The sequence below is a fragment of the Chinchilla lanigera genome, unplaced genomic scaffold, assembly GCF_000276665.1.
Source record: "Chinchilla lanigera isolate Chin_1 unplaced genomic scaffold, ChiLan1.0 scaffold00051, whole genome shotgun sequence".
Lineage (NCBI taxonomy): Eukaryota > Metazoa > Chordata > Mammalia > Rodentia > Chinchillidae > Chinchilla > Chinchilla lanigera.
In genome coordinates, this window is record NW_004955452.1 from 6,913,365 (window position 1) to 6,932,848 (window position 19,484).

Consider the following 19,484-nt stretch of genomic DNA (forward strand, 5'->3'; position numbering starts at 1 on the left):
ACAAAAAATAAGATAAAATAAAAGAGACCAGAACATCTTGATTGCCAAAAAACAAGCTTATGGTCATGGGAAAGGATAAGATCATATCAAAGTGAACTAGAACCAGCCTGAACTGGTCAAACTGAAACTAATTTGTTATTAATACAATGGAATATTAGGTCAGAAACAGAAGGTGATTTTTAATTTTTGGTCTTTTTGAGACAGGGTTTTACTGTGCAGTTCAGGCTGGCCTTGAATTCATTTTGTAGTCCAAGTTGGGTTTGAACGTGGAGTGATCCTTCTGCCTCAGCCTCCTGAGTGCTGGGATTACAGGTATGCACCACCATGCCCAGTGGAAAGGTGCTATTGATAGCCCAACAGTACGGATGAATCTCAGAGGGATGATGCTAGATGAACAAAAAGAACTGAGACAGGGCCAGGCATGGTGGCACACACCTGTAATCCCAGCACTCGGGAGGCTGAGGCAGGAGGATTGCTGAAAATTTAAGCCCAGCCTGTGCTGCATAGTGAGTTCTAGGTTAGCCTAAACTATGTAGTCAGACCCTGTCTCAAAAAACAAAAAACACACTCAAGAGGCTGAGGCAGGAGGATTGTTGCAAGTTTGAGACCAGCCTGGGTTACAAAGTGAGCTCAAGGCCAGCTTGAACTGCACAGCGAGACCCTGTCTCAAAAAGACAAAAATAAATAAATAAATAAAATTAAGTAAAAAATAAAAAGACCCAGAATATCAAGATTTTAAAATTATACTCAACTAGCCAGGAGTGGTGGCACATGCCTGTAATCCCAGCACTCGGGAGGCTGAGGCAGGAGGATTGTTTCGAGTTCGAGATCAGCCTGGACTACAAAGTGAGCTCAAGGCCCTGAACTGCATAGCTAGACCCTGTCTCAAAGAGACCAAAAAAAACATAAAAAATAAACAAATACAATAAAATAAAATTATACTCAACTGCAGCCTCAAGACACAAAAGTTATTCAAGCCTTTCTCCCTTCCAGGAAACTCACTAAACAAACAAAAAAAATTCCTAAAGGTTTGAAAGACAATAAGCCTGTAAATCCTGGCTCTGGACGTCTTTTCTATGAATAAACTGGGCTTCCTCTGCCCCAAAGGAAGAAGCAGTGCTGGTGGGCAGCAGATCTGAACTTCAGCACACGTAGATGGCTTGCACCGTTACCTCAGGAACAGTAAGAACTCACGTCCTCAATCACCCACCTGGGAGACACCCCCGGAACACACTAACAGCACTAACTCTGCAAGACTGGCCTGGCATGTGCAACTCAGCCGCATTGTGAAACACAAATGACCTCAGGAACACCAGTCTCAGAAAAAGTTATGGTGAGGTCATGATAAAAGGAGATAAAGCCAGGCTACTTCATACTGTGTTATTTGTGAGGCAGGGTCTCACTATGTAGTTCAGGCTGGCCAAGTGCTGGGATTACAGGCATGCGCCACCACACTCAGCAACTTCATACTTTGTCTAACACAGACAACAACATGGTCACTGAGCTACCCACAAAATAGCAAACACAAGGTAAAGAAGTGACCGCTACTTCTCACCAATTATACACACTTCACCCTTGTGAGTCTCTCCTCCCTATAGCTGAGATTTATTGAGAGCCCCAATCAGAGAATTGTTCCTACTTTCTGACATCTAATCTAGAGCAACCCCTCAGTTTTTAGACCTTTCAGCAAATCACTCAACCCAAGCCCAGATCCTAATAGGTTTTTCCTGATACCCTCTGAGATATCCTACAATTCCCAGTGGTGTATATTCTCCCTCAGGGCAATGAATAATGAATCCAACTGTTTAACTACAGATGTGTTTCTGGCAGTCTTTGGCTGTAGGGCACTCACACCTAGTAAGTATTTTTCTTGACATAGTATCAGCAAGATCACTAAGATGTAATTATAATAAAAAAATTCCAAATAATTTGTGTTTTCTTGACAGTAACAGTCTAACGCAGCTGCTGACAAACTGTAGCCCGGGGCCAAATCAGACCTGTTGCTGTTTTTGTATATAAAGTTTTATTGGAACAGAGCCACGTTCATTCATTTAAGTACTCCTCATGGCCGCCTTTGTCCTAGAGTGGCAGGGAAGTTGCCATGGAGACCACAATGACCTGCAAAACCTGAAATATTTACTTTCTGGTCCTCTACAGAAAAGTTTGCCAATCCCTGACCTAAAGAATTACCACTAAGGGGCTGAGAGTATAGTTCAGGGATAGAACATGAGGGGGAGACCTTGGGTTTAATCTCCACCACAAAAGAGAAAAAAGAAAAAGGATAATTATTTATTTTCAAAGTGTACAAAATTTGAATATATATTGATAAAAATTTGAATAAAAAGAAACCTAAAAATAAAAAATTAAGATGTCAAATATATATTTCTAAAATTACTGCAAAATAGTTAAGATTATTGAAAATAAAGCAAACCAGACACCTTACCATAACATTGTAAATCAAAATTATTGGGCTAGCAGCGTAGCTCAGTGATAAAGCACGTGCTTGGCATAACTGAGGCCCAATATCAGTAACAACAACAAAACAACTCAAATATTTTGTTTTTTAAGAAATTTAATCAAGCCAGGCATGGTGACGCACACCTGTAATCCCAGCACTCAGGAGCCTGAAGCAGGAGGATCCGCACAAGTTTGAGGCCAGCCTGGTCTACATAGTCAGATCAAGAGCAACCTAAACTGCATAATGAGACCTTGTCTCAAAAAAAAAGCAAATCTCTTTTTTTTTCTGTTTTTTTTTTTCCAATTTTAGAGATCAAACTCAGTTCTAGAGATCAGACATGCTAACTCAATGCTCTACCACTGAGCTACATGCCCAGCCCCTCAAAAAAAATTTTGTTTTGGTACTGGGAATTGAACTCAGAGGTGAGTTCCATCTCTCGCTACTTATTTATTTATTTTAGTTTTGAGATAGGGTCTCACACTAAGTTGCCAAACTGGGCAAGTGGGCTCAAACTTGGAATCCTCCTGTCTCAGCTTCACAGAATGCTGGGATTACAAGTGTGTGCCATCATTCCCTGCTCTCAAATCTTATTATTTTTTTTAAATAAAATTTTCTGACATTTTAATATTCAATATCCATCTAAATGCCAATAGAAAGAATTGGTGCGACCTTCCACACATGTTGCTTCTGGATCTATGCACACAAAGATGAATAATACGGCTTGTTTAACTGGAAAACATCTCTCGGCTACCGTGTGACTGTCGTGAGTGCCAAAGTGATCCGTGAATATCTCCAGTTTGGAGAACTAATTGGAGCTGGAAGAGAAGCAAGAAAATAGACCCTGGACGCTATCAGGAATGATTACTTCTATTATGTAAGAATTAATTCCATCCGTGCTATCAGAAAGGATTTGGCAATTAATTTGTTGTGTTTCTTACCTACGCGATTTTACCTCTCCGTCTTCCCCGGACTCCAGAGCAGGACTTGTCTGTAGTATCTGTAACCCTTTACGGTAATCAACATGGTCCACTTTCTCTTTTTCCAGGACACAGGGCAAGAGATTTTAGAAGCATCCCCTGGAGCCTGAACTGTGCTAATCCTGGAGTGGTTGCTTATGATTTACAAGCTGTGCTGTGCCAGTGAGGTAGGAGGTACAACAAGGACAAGCAAATAATAGAAAGCCAAGGGACACAGTGTCAATAAGCCAGGCAGAGTAACGATGACTATGTCAAAACATCAAGAAACAAGCTGGGCATGGTGGTGCAGGCCTATGATCCCAGCACTCGGGAGGCCGAGAGAGGAGGATCACTTTAGGTTTGAGGCCAGGCTGGGCTACATAGTGAGTTCAAGACGAGCCTGAACTACATAGAGAGACCGTGTCTTAAAAAAAGAAAAAAAAATCAAGAAACCAACAAATAAAAGTCATCCCATCCCCCTAAACACCCCCAGGCATCCGCAAAACCAAAAGTATGGCCCTGGCCTGTGTTCACATTGCTTTGCGTATTGAAGATTCCACCATTCCCCAACCCCCCTTACCCCACCCTCCCCCTGTGGGCTTTGGACACTGTAACACTTGCTCTTAAAACCTTGTATGGTCAAAGGCTTCTCCTCCATACAGGTGGATGCAGTCTGGTCACCCACTGGGCAATCTCTCCTGTCAATCCCCAGTTATAATAGATCCTCCTCTAATCCAAGGCCATTAAGAGACCCAGTGCCTGTCCTCTGGGGGATGAACTCTTCTCACTGACCAGCTCCCACTCTGGGGAGTGTATATTTGTTCCTTTCACTCTTTCCTTTCTTCTTTTTTTTTTTTTTTTTTTTTTTTTTTTTGTCTTTTTTGAGACAGGGTCTCACTATGCAGTTCAGGCTGGCCTTGAGTTCACTTTGTAGCCCAGGCTGGTCTCAAACTTGCAGTGATCCTCCTGCCTCAGCCTCCCAAGTGCTGGGATGACAGGTGTGCGCCACTGTGCCTGGTCACTTCTTTAACTTTTAATAAATCTTACTCTTCTCCTGTTCAAATCTTTATTTGAGACACCAAGAACCTAGAAACAACTCCCCTAGGACTCTTCATCTGATGACATCAGCCCCAAGCTTCACATCCTTTGGTGTTTTGAAACAGGGTCTGGAGTTGCAGCCCAGGCTGAATTTGAATTCAAGTCCTGCCTTGGCTGCTGGGGGCTGGGATTACAACACACGCTGGTCATGAGCATCACACCCTTAGCAACAGATGCACTCCTGTGTTCTTTATTTTTGGGGAATTTGTGATATGCAGACTCCTCTGAAATTTAAAGAATATTTCAAAAAGTGTCCTGTGGGCCAGGGATGTAGCTCAGCGGCAAGTGCAAGGTCCTGAGTTCGATTCCTGGTACCAAAATAAATTGTACTGTATCTGCCTTTCTGGTTTCTGAGTTTGGCTGCAGGAGTTCAACTAGCAAGAGACACCTGATATTTTAGTAATAACAGAGCCAATAGCGCTTACTGAGAGCCTAGACTGGCTATCTGAGTGAAAAAGAGCAGTCAGTAATAATACCGAGCCTTTTGGCCTGAAAAACTGGAAGAGCAGAACTGTCACTAATCAAAACAGGGAGGACAGAGCAGAAGGGAATCTCACATACCAAGTGTAAGAGGCTTTTTCACCACATCCAAAAGTCGACACCAAATGCAAGGAAGAGGTCAGACTGGAGACAAATTTCAAGGTCATCAAAAATCTGAGAACTCGGGGCTGGGGATATAGCTCAGTGGCACAGTGCCTGCCTGGCAAGTGCAAGGTCGTGAGTTCAATTCCCTGTACCTGGAAAAAACAAAAAAAAAAAGAACAAAAATCCGAGAACTCAATGAGTTCAGCTAGGATGAGGAGAGAGAAGTCCAAGTCTAAGGCCTTCCTACTTTTCTTCCACCAGGAGCCCACAAGACGGCCTCACCCACAGACAGTGGGGCAGGTGGGTGCCCGGATGGCTACCTGCGGCACGGTCACCTGCTGACTTGAAACCTCGGCCCTTAGACCATTGTCTAAAAAAAAAAAATAAACTTTGGTCTTGTTCAAGCCACTGAGTGGTTGTTTATTTTCTTTATTCCTGCAGTGTAAGGGCACCTTGGTAGCCTGGCTCAGGGAGGTCCACACCCACCAGAGTCCAGGAGAAAAGCAGGGATGGCTGCCGGGCCCAGCGCTTCTTGCTTGAGTGCGCCCCGGGCATGGTGGAGCTTTTTCTCCAATGGCCTCGAGCAGAGCAGGTATCGCACATCTTGCTGGCAGGCGTGAAGAGGCCTTGTGGTGCAGATCAGGAAGACGGGGCAGCAAACCATCTAGCCAGATGACTTGACACCAGATGGGAAAGAGGATGCCAGTATAGACAGGCAGCAAGGGACAGCTATCCCTCCCCTCCTCCATCCCACCTGCCTTTGCTTCAAGAATCTCCCAGAGCTTAGGCACTATCCCTGAAGAATGTGCAGGAGCCCCTATATTACCCTTATTGGTCCTGCTCAAGACAAACTTCACGCCGGGTGTGGTGACGCACGCCTGTAATTCCAGCACTTGGGAGGCTGAGGCAGGAGGACTGTTTCGAGTTCAAGACCAACCTGGGCTACAAAGTGAGCTCAAGGCCGGCCTGAACTGCACAGCGAGACCCTGTCTCAAAAAGGGGATTTAGCTCAGCGGCAAAGCGCCTGCCTGGCAAGCGCAAGGTCGTGAGTTCGGTTCCCGGTACCAGAGAAAAACCAAAAAAAAAAAAAAAAAGACAACAACAATAAAAAAACCTTCCCACTTGTGCACTGGATCCCATCCCCCACCTACTCAGATAATTCGTTCCTGCAAATTTTCTCCTCCTTCTTGTGCATCATTAACTTCCCCCTTAGTAGCCCACATCTAAGGAAAAAAATAAAAACATAAAAGCCAACCCTCCCACTGACCCTCCCAACCTCCTTCAACCACTGCCCTATTTTTCTGTTTTCCTCTGTAGCAACATTCTAAATCCTTCTCACTGGCTCTCCTTCCACACTTCCCATTCTGGCTCTTTCCCCTCCCCCTTTCTATCTAAATATAATTAAAATAGAATTAAAACCCATTCCAATCAGGCGTTTCCTCCTGCCAAGCCAGTGAAACCACTCTTGCCAAGGTCATCAAACACATCTATCCTGCCAAAGCTCTAAACAGCTTTTCACACAGCCAATCATGTCTTTCTTGAAGCCCTTTCGTTCTTCCCTTGGCTTCTGAGACCTGAAGCTCTCCCAGTTCCTTCCTTCCTCGCTGACCATACCTTCTCAGTCTCTTTGGCTGGATTACCACCGCCCCCCTCGGCCCTGCCAGCCTCAGTCGCTGACCTCCTAGAGTCTGGAGCTCCGGCTCCGATTCAGAACTCTTCTCTCTCTTCGCTCGCTCCCCAGGTGATCTTAGGGCTGTTAACTCCATCTACAGCTCATGGTTTCCAAGTTGTACTTCCAGTCCTGGCGGCTACCCCGCACCCCGGACTTGTAGCTCTCACTGCTCCTCATCTCACAATCATCTCAACATTATCGTGGCCAAAACAGAAGCCTCACGGTTCTCTTCCAAATCAGCTTCTCCACTACTCGTCCCATCTCCGTAAATCCTGTCACTGTTCTCCCAGCTGCATATGCCAAAAGCCTAGGCTGCAGCCCGGATTTCTTTCTTTTGCTCATATCACCTCCAAGCACTCAGCCAGCCATGTAAATCCTAGGCTCAAAATTCACCTCTTCTTCATGATCATGGGTTTGGCAATGGTTTCTTAAGGATGACACCAAAAAACGCAGACATCAAAAGGAAATAAATAACTAAATAAATTGGACTCTATCAAAATTAAAACCTTTTGTGCTCCAAGAGAATGGAAACACAACCCACAGAGTGGGAGAGCACATTTGCAAATCATACACACGATACAGGTTTAAGATCCAGAACTCCGACAGCTCAACAACAAAAACCAAACAATCTGCTGTAAAAAATGGGCGAAGGTTTGAGTAGACGTTTCTCCAAGGAGATAGGCTGATGGCCAATAGTGTCCGCCATCATCATTAAGGAAATGCACATAGAAGCCACAATGACATGGCGCTTCACGCTATTGTAAACGAAACAACAACAAACAATGGGAGCAGAGAAATTGGAACCATTCTGTGCTGCTATTGGGAGTATAAAATGATGTGACCACTGTGGGAAACAATCCGACAGTTCCTCAGAAAGAAAAATACAGATTCACGCCAAGTGTGGCAGCGCATGCCTGCAATCCCAGCACTCTGGAGCCTGAGGCAGGAGGACTTTTTTTTTTTTCGTTTTGTTTTTGTTTTTTTTTTCCATTACTGGGAATCAAACTTGGGACCTTGCGCTTGCCAGGCAGGAACTTGTGCCACTGAGCTATATTCCCAGCCCAGGAGGAGGACTGTTGTGAGTTTGGGACCAGCCTGGGCTACAGAGTGAGCTTAAGGCCAGCCTGAAATGCATAGCAAGATCCTGTCTCAAAAAGACAATAACAACCAAAAAGAAAAATACAGAATCACAATATGGTTCAGCAATTTTACTTACTCTTAGGTACATACCCCCCAAAATTGAAAGCAACCTGGGTGCAGTGACACACCCCTGTACTTCCAGCTACTTGGGAGGCTGAAGCAGGAGGAACTCTTGGGTTCATGGGCAACATAGTGAGATTGCAACACCCCCTCCCCCCGCAGTATACTTTAGTTTTCTAGTTGCCCAGAAATAGTTCCTGTTCCAGTTCTGGTAGCTTCTGGTCTCTTAGAAATGGCTAGTCACTGTGATGCACACTGTATAAAGCAATTCCTAGTTGACAAGCCATTCTGCCTCTGTACTTCCTGCTTGCTTATCCCTTATAGGCCCTAGACCACCAGGGATCAGGGCCTGTTATTTTAGGAGGGATCCCGTTCAATGCCCATCGTCACAATTAAATTTGCCTCCAAATCCTGGGTGTCATTTCAGTGTTTCTGTTTGTCGTTGCAAGATCTTGTCCCTAAAAAATTAAATAACAAAAATAATTGAAGACAGGGGCTCAAACATATCTGTACAGCAACGTTTATAGCTGCATGACTCGCAATAGCCATGGACATGGGACCTTTCAGAGGCAATTAGATGAGTATTAGGCCACGCCTCCGCTCAAGGCCTTTGCACTGAGCTACATACCCAGATCTTTTAAATTTTTAAAAATTATTATTACTTTTTTTTAATTTTGAGGCTAGTTTTCACTAAATTGCTAAATTGCCCAGGCAGTGTTCAAATTTGCAGTCCTCCTGACTCAGCTTCGTAGAGTGCTGAGATTCCAGGCATGTACTATCACACCTGTACTATCATACAATTCTCCTTTTTTTTTTTTTTTTTTTTTTAGACACAGTCTCCCTATGTAGTTCAGCTGGTGTTGAACTCACTATATAGTCAGGCTGGCCTCAAACTCACTGCAATCCTCCTGCCTCAGCCTCCTGAAAGCTGGGATTACAGGCCTGTACCACCACTGGGCCCTCCTTCTTGAATGGAATTAGGGCCTCTACAAAAGAGGCCTCAACCCTCTTGCCCTTTGGCCTTATGTAGTGTGAGGACACAGTGTTCTTTTCCTCCAGAGGATGTAGCATCAAGGTGCCTCTTGGAAGCAGAGAGCAGCTCTCACTAGAATCTAAATCTGCTGGTGCCTTGATCTTGGACTTCTTGGCCTGTAAAAAAGTGAGAAATATTGTTTCCATTCTTTATAAATTATCCAGTCTCCAGTGTTTTGTCATAGCAGTGCAAAATGGATTAAGACAGGTAGAAACAATTCAAATGACCAACTGGTGAATGGATAAGAAAATATGGTAAATGTGTGTGGTGGAATATTATTCAGCCATTAAAAGGAATGAAGATCTGACACATTCTACAATGCAAATAAACCTTGAAAACATTATACTGCATGAAACAAGGGGACACAAAGGACAGATATGGTATAATGACCATTACATGAGGTATCTGGAATAAGCAAATTTATAGAGACAGAGAGTAGAGTAAGGATTGCCAAGGGGGTAGAGTAAAATAGAGATGGCAAAAACATTTTAGAAATAGTGTTGATGGCTGCATGACATTGTGAAATATATTTAATGTCACTGAATTGTACACTTAAAAATGCTTAGGCCAGGTGTGGTGGCATATGCCTGTAATCCTAGCACTTGGGAAGCTGAGGGAGGAGGATCGCTGTGAGTTTGAGACCAGCCTGGGCTACCGAGTGAGCTCAAGGCCAGTCTGAACTGCACAGTGAGACCCTGTCTCAACCCCGCCCCTCAATGATTAAAGTGGAAACCCCCACCCCCAAATGATTAAAGTGGAAAATCATATACCTTTTACTACAGTGAAAGAAATGGAAAAATACTTCCCCCAAGTCTGGCTGCCTTTTATAGCCAGTCACAGTAGCTTCCAGCGATCTGTTCTCCCTTGTCTCCCATACAAAAGCCAGAGTGATAAAAAAAAAAGTTAGTTTGTTTTTTGAGACAGGGTCTCATTATGTAGTTCAGGCTGGCCTTGAACTCACTTTTTAGTCCAGGCTGGCCTCGAACCCACTGCAATCCTCCTGCCTCAGCCTCCCAAGTGCTGGGATTATAGGTGTGCAACACAAGGCCTAGTTAAATTTTTTTTTTTTTTTTTTTTTTAAGAGTTCCTTTTTAACGTATGAATTGTTGCAAGACTCTCCAGCTCAGCACCAAACTATTTACCCTGGCCATCTGTCTTCAGGCTGCTTCTCTGTTCTATCTGCTAAGACTCTCCCATTCTGTCCTCTGGCTACCCCCACATACCCTTCCAGCCTCGGGTCCTTTGCACTTCCTGTTTGCTCCCCCTGGAATACTGCTCCCTGGATCCTCATATGACTGACGCCTTCACTCCATTTAGGTGCCACTAGCTCAAGGAAGTCCTCACTGACCACTCTACCTGAAACAGAACCTCTCCCATCAGCCCGAGTCCCTTTCCTCGCTTTATGTCTGAACACAGCAGTGGCTGCCACCGTGACACGCATTTGTTTTCTCTGAAGCCGCCTGTCTTCTCTGCCTCTAGAATGGAAGCTCCATGACAGCAGGGTCTTGGTCATACTTGTTGCTTTACCTCTAGGCCCAGCGCTGTGCCTGATATCAGCTGTTCAGTGCATGTTAACGGAAGAAATAAAATAGAAATTAATTTTTTTTTTTAAAGTTTTATGAGCCAGGCATGGTGGCTTACGCTTATAATCCCAGCACTCAGGAGGCTGAGGCAGGAGGATCGTTGTGAGTTGGAGACCAGCCTGGGCTACAAAGTGAGCTCAAGGCCAGCCTGAACTGCATAGCGAGACCCTGTCTCAAAAAGACAAAATGAATAAATTAATTAAAAATAAAAAAAATAAAAGTTGTATGGCTGAGCTTGTGGACAGAGAATTTGTCTGCAGCAGAATAAGTTATAATTTCTATCAACACCCCCGCCTCCCTTCTGGACCTCTGCTGTCCTTTTTCACATGAAGATTTTCTGGAGACTGAATAAGCAAGCAGGCAACGCCACTCTGAAAGAAGTGACCCAGGTGAAGCTGCCCCCAAAGTGTCATGATGCCCTCCCTGTACACGATAAGATCAATTCATCCGTTATTCTGCCAGTGGACACCTATTGCCTATTTTAAAACTTTTCTTTTTCTACCATGAACATAACGGCTGGAAATCTTTCCTTTGTGCTCTCTCCGGGACATGCCCAACAGCTGCTGCTGCACACACAGGGGACAACGTGATAAGAAGGACAACACTAGCAAACCCAGGTTTATGTTCAGGTCAGTCCAGGAAGCATCAGTCACTGTCCTTGCTTTAATTTCCGAGTGGCTGAGGGCTTTGCTGAGCAGCGTCACCTGCTCTTCTCCTGGGCTCTCAAACCACTCTCTCCTCTCGGCTCCCTTGTTCGCAGCTGCTCTTAGGCCTCTCCTCTGTGACAACACCTCTCCCTGTTTGGAGGGGTTTGTCCTGTTCAGGAAGGGCATTGCTCTTTTCTCTCTCTGAGCTTCCAGAGTCACATCATCTAGTCTCAGGGAGTTAAGTTTCACACATGTGCTGATAATATCCTCAAAACTACTTTTGCTGGATGTAGGGGCAAGCACTGTGGTCACAGCTTCGCAGGAGGCTGAGGCAGTAGGATTCATGAAGCCCAACAGTTTGAGGCCAGCCTGGGCAACACAGTAGGTCTTTCTTTCCCTCCCTCCCTGTCCCTTCTTTTTTCTTTTCTTTTTGTTTTTTTGAGACAGGGTCTCACTATGCAGTTCAGGCTAACCTTAAACTCACTTTATAGCAGAATTTGGACATGAACTTACAGCAATCTCCCTACCTCAACCTCCCAAGTGCTGAGATGACAGGCATGCTCCACCAGACCCAGTTTCCCTTCCTTTCTTTCCTTTTTTTTTTTTTTTTTGTATGTATATTGTACTGAGGATGGAACCCAAGGCCTTTCCACTGAGCTATATCCCCAGTCTTTTTTCATTTTTTTGAGACAAGGTCTTGCTAAATCACTAGATGCTCAGGCTGGGCTCAAACTTATGATCCTCCTGCCTCAGCTTCCCAGAGTACTCTTTTTTGGTTTAATTGTTTTGTTTGTTGAGAGAAAGTTTCTCACTAAGTTTTTTGTGTGGTTTTTTTTTTTTTTGGGTTGTTGTTGTTTTTTAGTCAGGGTCTCACTATATAGTGCAGGCTGCTTTGAACTTCCTTAGGGAGCCCAGGCTGACCTGGAACTCCTGCCTCACCCTCCAAAGACGAAGTTATTTTCTGGGGCTGGCCTCAAATTTGAAATCCTTCTGGCTCAGCTTCTCACAGCGCTGGGATTACAGGTGTGAGCTACTGTATCAGTCAGGGTTTACTAGAGAAACAAATGTAACACACGATATATAAATGTATAAGAAATTACAAATTGAGAGGCTGGCCTGCCTGGCAAGTGCAAGGTTGTGAGTTTGATTCCTGGTACCGGAAGAAAAACAAACAAACAAACAAACAAACAAAAAAGAAATTACAGGGCTGGGGATTTAGCTCAGCGTCTCAGCAGCACAGTGCCTGCCTGGCAAGCGCAAGGTCATGGGTTCGATTCCTGGTACGGGGGGGGGGGGGGGGAAGAAATTACAACAAAAAAAAGAAATTACAAGTTCGGCTTACAATGGTCAGCCACAGAGTTGGATGAGGAAGTGTGCAGAGGGTGTCTGCATGCTGGAGATTGAAGAGCCCAGCACCAGGCCTGCAGCTCACTGCAGTGTCTGTCCAAGTCCCTATCAGGAGGCTGATGGGTCTGTGAGAGAAGAATCTACCATGAAGGCCAGAGAGCCTACACCAGGAGGCTGAAGACTCTCAGGCAGAAGCTAAACAATCTGCACCAGAAGCCAGGAAATGACCATCTGAAGGTGAACACTGGAGCTCTTCAGAAGAACCAACGCCAGTCTTTTTTTAATTTGTTTTTTTATGCAGCCTATCTGCTCTGGGGGGCTGGGGGTGGTCCTCTACACCCACCCCTTCTGTATGCCTTTTTCTTGTATAGGCTCCAGATGAATATAAACACCCTGGCTCCCTGCTGCATCATATAGTTAACCTTTTAAACTTTTTAAATGGACATAATAAACAACATCTCAGAAGGGTAAGGGCATTTTTTTTTTTAACCCTAAAATGCAGTACTGCTGAGTCACTTGGCCAAACCTCTACACTCCCCAAGTTGACACAATGTATCAACCATAACAGCTACTATGCCTACCTCTTTTTTCTTTTCCTTTTTTTTTGAGACAGGGTTTCTCTGTGTAGCCCAGGGTGGCTTTAAACTCACTATGTAGCCCTGGCTGACTCTGAACTGGTGTAGATCCTCTTGCCTCAGCCTCCCAAATGCTGAGATTACAGGTGTGTACCACCACACTTGGCCTACCTCCCATTTCTTAAAAATCAAAAGATTCTCACAAATTCTCATAAAACAAACAAACAAACACAAAAATCTGTCCTGTCCCAGACCTCTCCTCTATGAGCTATGTAGAACCGTGCCTGTTGCCTGAGTGATTTTTCCCTTTGGATGTCCCAGAGCTGTCTAGAACTTAACATGTCAAGTACAGCTTTAGGTTTTTCTCTGGAACCTGTGCTTCTAGTCTTTCCTTCTGCTGAAAATGTCGCCATACACACAGCTGAGCCTGCTGACCCTTTCTTCCTTTCTCTCATCCAAATTGGGGCCATCCTTTTTCTGCTGATCCCGCCCCAAACTCTATCTTGAAACTATGCGCTTCTCCCTGCTGCAGACTTTTAACCACCACCTCTCACCAAAGTGGCTCCAGCAGCCTCTTGCGTGACCCCTCTGCGGTCCATTCTCCTCCTAGCAGCCAGACAAATCTTTTAAAAACACAAATTCAGGTATGTTACTTGCCTGCTTAAGACTGTCAATGGCTTCCTTCCCATTGCATTTTTCACGTTGTTCTTTCAAACATCTATATTCATAACGGGGTCTACAGTCTCTACCTAATGGGCTCTGTCTCCCTGCTGATATTTTCACTTGCTCTCTGTTGTGGCTTGTGCCTAGATGTCCCCCTAAAGCCTCATGTGGTCATAGGTGGGGCTTTTTCAAAGGAAGTTGGATATAGAGCTTGTGATGCTGGAATTGATTCATGGTGCAATGCTAGGCTGCACTAGGATTAAGGGTGTGAGTAGTCTGAATAAGGCAAAAGGAGCAGAGAGACATTGTTAAGGCCCTTTGTTGCTTTGCTACCTTCTGCCCACCATGAATGTTTCTCTTCTTCGGGGTCTGTCTGCCATGTCACCCTGCCTTGGAGCCCGCTGATTGTGGACTGAAACCTTTACAAGCTATGAGCCAAATAAACTTTTTCCCCTTTAACTTTGGGTGTTGGGTGTTTTGTCTCAGCAACAGGAAAAGTAGCTGACACAGAGTTTGGTACCAGAGAAGTGGGGCTGTTGCTGTGACTGTGCCTGACCATGTGGTTTAGGAGCCTTTGGAGTTGGCTTGTGGGGAGGGGAAGAGTTAGGAAAGGTTTAGAGATGCCAGCTGAAAAAGTACAGACACCTGTTTGCCTGAGGCTGTGCTTGATGGAAGATTCTGGTCAGAGTTCAGAAGACCAGAATGCTGATAAAAATTTTGCTGATAAAGACCAGGCTTGGGAGGTTTCTCCTGGGAAGGAGGATTGCACTGGCTGTTGGACTCTGGACAATGTATGTTATACCTTGGGAGGTTTGTCTGTATTTTGCTTGTGTCCAGAGACTTTGCCTGAGACTGAGATTAAGGGCAGCAGACTAATTAATCTTGCAGAAGAAATTTCAAGGCACTCTAATGTTGAGGTGGTGTCTTAGTCACATTTCTCAGGCAAAATGCCTGAGTTAAAGGGGGGAAAAGTTTATTTAGCTCATAGTTTGCCGAGGTTTCAGTCCATAATCAGCTGGCTCCAAGGCAGGGCTGCACTTGGCAGAGGGGCAACCATTCATGGTGTCAGAAAACAGCAAAAGCAACAAGAGAAGGAAGAAAGGGAGGGAGGGAGGGAGAAGGAGAAAGAGAGACACACAGACAGACAGACAAACAAGCAAGCCTCTTTCAGTCCCTTATATTGTATGTAGACTACCCAACTGGGGGGGGGGTGCAGCACTCACATTCTTAATCCTAACACTGGACCATAAATCAGTCACAAACTCTAGAAAGTTGCCCCCATGACTGCATGAGGCACACCTGCCTGGCAAGGTCCTGAGTTCGATTCCTGGTACTAAAAAAAATGACTGCATGAGCCTTTGGGGGAACATCTAGATACAAACCAAACAGACAGTGGCATGGCTACTCTTGGGGGTTTTTAGCAAGATTTATGTTGAGAATAAACAGCAAGAGCCCAACAGGGTGATTTAAAACATTGTGAGTTTGGCAGGAAAAAAAGCTCCAATAAAGCTGTCAACTGCAAAGATAGAGCAGAGGAGCTCTTGATTGCTGAGAAGAAACAGAAGAACAGAAAAGATGGCATCACAAGAAGCATCACGACTTCACCCTTTGCAGCCTCAAAATTGAAGTAAAGACTTTGCTTCAAGAGCCCCAGAGCACCCCATTTCAGAATGGTGGCAGCCTAAGGAAGTTGTTCTTTGGGATTGGATTCATAGGCCCTCGAACTCTATACCCAAGAAAGAGGGAAGACTGGCTACTGCTCCAGCTGGCAGCAGACCTTGGCATCATCCATGTGGTGTTTGTTTGAGATGCAGAATGTAAGAGTGGTAGGGTCAGGAAGGCTTCCATCCAGATTTCAGATGAAGGCCTGAGAGGCCAGGCAGTGTGTGCTTGAGGAGCCAATGTGTGAATCCATGAATGTGAAGCCTAAGGTGCAGTGGAAACCCGAGGAGTTTGGAGAAGCCAGAAATGTGGATTATCTGAGAAAAATTGCAAGGAAGGGGCATAGGAGGCCCAAGAGAGAAGCCATGGGAGCTACAACCACTGACAGTGCTATGGGGCACAGCCACCCAAACTCTTTGGCATTCACAGTGTACCACACAGATCGTTGGGGATGCTACACCTGAAACTACAGGACTTAACGTTTGCCCTGCTGGATTTTGGACTTGCTTTGACCCCAACCCTTTGCATCCAACTGTTTATAACTTTTGGAATGGAAATGTCTATCTTGTGCCAGTGAATGCTGAAAGCGTTTAACTTTCTTTTCATTTGTACAGGGGTTTGCAGCTAAGACTTTGCCTTAAATCTCAGAGGAGACTTTGCACTTGGACTTTCAGCAATGCTGAAACTGTTAGTACTTTGGCAACTCTCAAGAGATGGACTAAATGCTTTTTTCCACTAAAGGGATGCATGTGTCTTTGGGAGGCCATGGGCAGAATGTTATAGTTTGCATCTAGATGTCTCCCCAAAGCCTCACATGGTCATAGGTGGGGCTTTTTCAGAGGTGGCTGAATCTAGAGCATGTGATGCTGGAATTGATTCATGGTGCAATGCTAAGTTCAAGGCCACTAGGATTAAGGGTGTGAGTAGTCTGGATAAGATAAAAGGAGCAGGAAGATGCTGTTAAAGTCCCTTGTTGCTTTGGTACCTTCTGCCTACCATGAATGTTTCTCTGCTGTGATGCCCCTCTGCCTTACAGCCAGCCCACATAGGACTGAAACCTCTACGAACTGCGAGCCGAATAAACCTCTTCCTCTTTAACTTTGTCAGGTATTTTGTCTCAGCAATGAGCAAAGTAACTTTGCCCTTACACTAAGCCCCAGCTATACTAGTTTCTCTGTTTCTTGACCATGCCAAGATCTGTTCCACCTCAAAGTCCTCCCCTTTCCCTCCACCCAGAACATTCTTGGCTAAGTCACATGGCTAAATTCTTCTTGACCTTCACATCTTGGCACCTCCTCAGAAAGTTTTTCCCTGACCTTCCTACCTAAGTGACTCCTCCTACCTTCTCCCCTATCCTGATATGTTCTGTATCCTGAAGCACGTCTTTTGATTCCAGTCCTTGCATTTTGGCTGTCTTTGCTACGAGACTGTTGGCTTCACAAGGATGGAGATCATGCCTGGTTTTTGTGTTGTGTTTTGTCTTGTTTTGTTTTGAGGACTGAACTTAAAGGCCTTCTCACAGCCCTGTTTTTTGTCTTTATTTTTTTCAGATAGGATCTCAAGTTGGTAAATTGCTCAGGCTCGGCTCAAATTCATGATTCTCTTACCTCAGCCTCCCAAAGAGCTGGGATTACAGACATATGCCATTGCACTGGCCTCATGGCTGTTTATACACCACTGTGGACCCTTCCCACCCCCAGTACCTAAAGCAGAGCCTGGTATAGGTAAATACTCGATAAAAGTTTATTGAATGGATGGACCAATTATCCCTGTAGTAGCTGAAGGCAATACAGACCCTGTAAGCACCATCAGGACATATTATGAATGCCATGGTCAGCTGAAGTACAGTAGGTAACTGTAAAACAGGTGTACAGTGGAGATCAGAACTGGAAGGAGGCTGTTTACACGACCCAGGGCACCAGCAGCTCCCTAGAAGAAATGCAATTTCTTCTTTTGGTAACTAACATTTATTAGTATGCCAAGTTCCCTGTGTTGTTTCCTGTTTGTTTTGAAACAGTGTCTTGCCATGTTTCCTAGGCTGACCTCTAACTTGCCAGTCTCCTGACTCAGTCTCCCTTGTAGCTGGATTAAGAGTATGGCACCAGGTCTGGTTTTGTTTTGTTTTAATATGCCCAAATTTATACAATGGTAGAACTAGGATTTAAAATCAGGCAGTAATTTCTCACTACTCTCCCCCAAGTACTGTTTCTGATCTCATGATCTCCCTGCAATCCCTGTACAACTGTATAGCTCTACAATTGTGGAAAATGAGGATCTGAATCCAGTTATAGGCCCAAGGTCACACAGCCTGTAGATGTGCAACAGTGTTTTTGAACATTTTCTATTTATTTATTTATTCATTTAAGTTTTTTGAGACAGGGTCTCACTGTGTAGTTCAGGCTGGACTTAAAGTTACTATGTAGCCCAGTCTGGCCTTGAACTCACAGTGATCCTCCTGCCTCAGCCTCCCCAATGCTGGGATTTCAGGCGTGCACCACCACAGCAGGTTCTTGAATCTTCTTTTCTGACTCCAGTGCCTACACATTTAATTAATATACATCTTTTGGGGAAACTCACGAAGAGGAACCTGGATTGTGTTTCAAAGATACTACACTGTGTGCGGGCAGGTAACTTGAAGCTATCAGTGTGCTCTCCACTGTGAAAAACACACGCTGAGGTAAAACTGCAATTAGTACTGTACAGGCCCGGAGTGGTGGTGCATGCCTGTAATCTCAGCACTAGGGAGGCTGAGGCAGGAGGATCACTACGAGTTCAATGCCAGCCTCGGCTACATAGTGAACTCAAGGCCAGCTTGAACTACACAGAAAGACACCGTCTAAAAAAAAAAATTAGTACTGTACAGGCGATCGGCAGAGCCAAAAGTAATCTAAGCCCTTGAGCAGTTATAGGGCAGGAAACGTCAGCACAGTAGGAAGAGTTACCAACATCTCAAAAACAAGTCTATCATTCCATGGCCAGCCTCTACAAGTGCCAGGCTGCCCCAAAAGAGGCAAAGGTGCCAGGAGGGTGTAGCTTGCTTTTCTCGGCTAGGCCCTTTCAGGAAACCCCAGGTGGTTTCGTCCCTGAGAAGCTGGGTTGGCGGGAGCAACACGGAAAAAAAGAGGTCTGGGGCCGGTCTCAGACACTCTTCCGAGTTGTTCTCAGTTCCTGCTCTTCCTTGAGTGCAAGGGCTGCACGGGCCTCTCCTGCTCGGATGACGGAAGGTTTCTTTCGCAGGGTCTTCAGCACACTAGGAAAACTCCGGTGGTGGTGTCTTCTAGATCAACAATGCCGCTCCTTCGCCCAATCCAGCTCCTCGTGCTCCCAGAAAGAAGCTCCATGGAAACCAAAACATCACAACTCCGCCAAAGTATCGCGAGAAGCGGGATTGCGCCCATCGCCCAGGAGGGGCGGAGCAAGGGCGGGAACGCGTAGCGAAGTGGGAGGCACCCGCGCGCTTCCGAGGTCTGGGTCTGGAGACTGTCTCGCTCCAGGCGGCGCCCCCGCGTGACTGCGCTTTACATAATCGCCGCCTTGTGCGTCAGAGTGGCGTACTTAAACCCAGTCCGAATCGGAGTCGTCGGAAGCGCGCTGTTCTGCCTCTCTTCGTTTGATCGACATCAAAGTGAACCAGTGATCGGGCCTCCAGCGCGTCGCGCCCGCCTCAGTTCGCTCCGGCCCGCCCGCGCCTGCCTGCGCCCGCCCAGGCCCTCCCGCACCCTGCTGCCTGCTGCCACCGCCAGGTTGTCTCTCAGACTGTCAGATAAAGCGGCAGGCCGGGCCGGCGGGCGGTGATCGCGGCCCCGGCCAGACATGGCGGCGCTCTACGCCTGCACCAAGTGCCACCAGCGCTTCCCCTTCGAGGCGCTGTCTCAGGGGCAGCAGCTGTGCAAGGTGCGCGGGCTGGGGCGGCGGCCGGGAATTGGGGACGCCGGAGGCGCGGCCCGGAACTCCCGGTTCTGCCGGGACGCCCGGGCCAGGGTCCCTCGGCTTGGGTGTGGCCCG

General features: G+C 45.8%; 1 protein-coding gene across 1 annotated transcript in view; it reads left to right on the forward strand.

Moving 5' to 3' along the window:
• The first annotated feature begins 18,864 nt into the window (after positions 1-18,864).
• Fam76a (family with sequence similarity 76, member A) overlaps positions 18,865-19,484 on the forward strand; it is a 30,816-nt gene continuing 30,196 nt past the window's right edge. Inside the window, exon 1 of the mRNA XM_005394926.2 lies at positions 18,865-19,373. Coding sequence (XP_005394983.1) covers positions 19,293-19,373 — 81 coding nt within the window. The 5' untranslated portion in view covers positions 18,865-19,292. The remainder of the gene's footprint in view (positions 19,374-19,484) is intronic.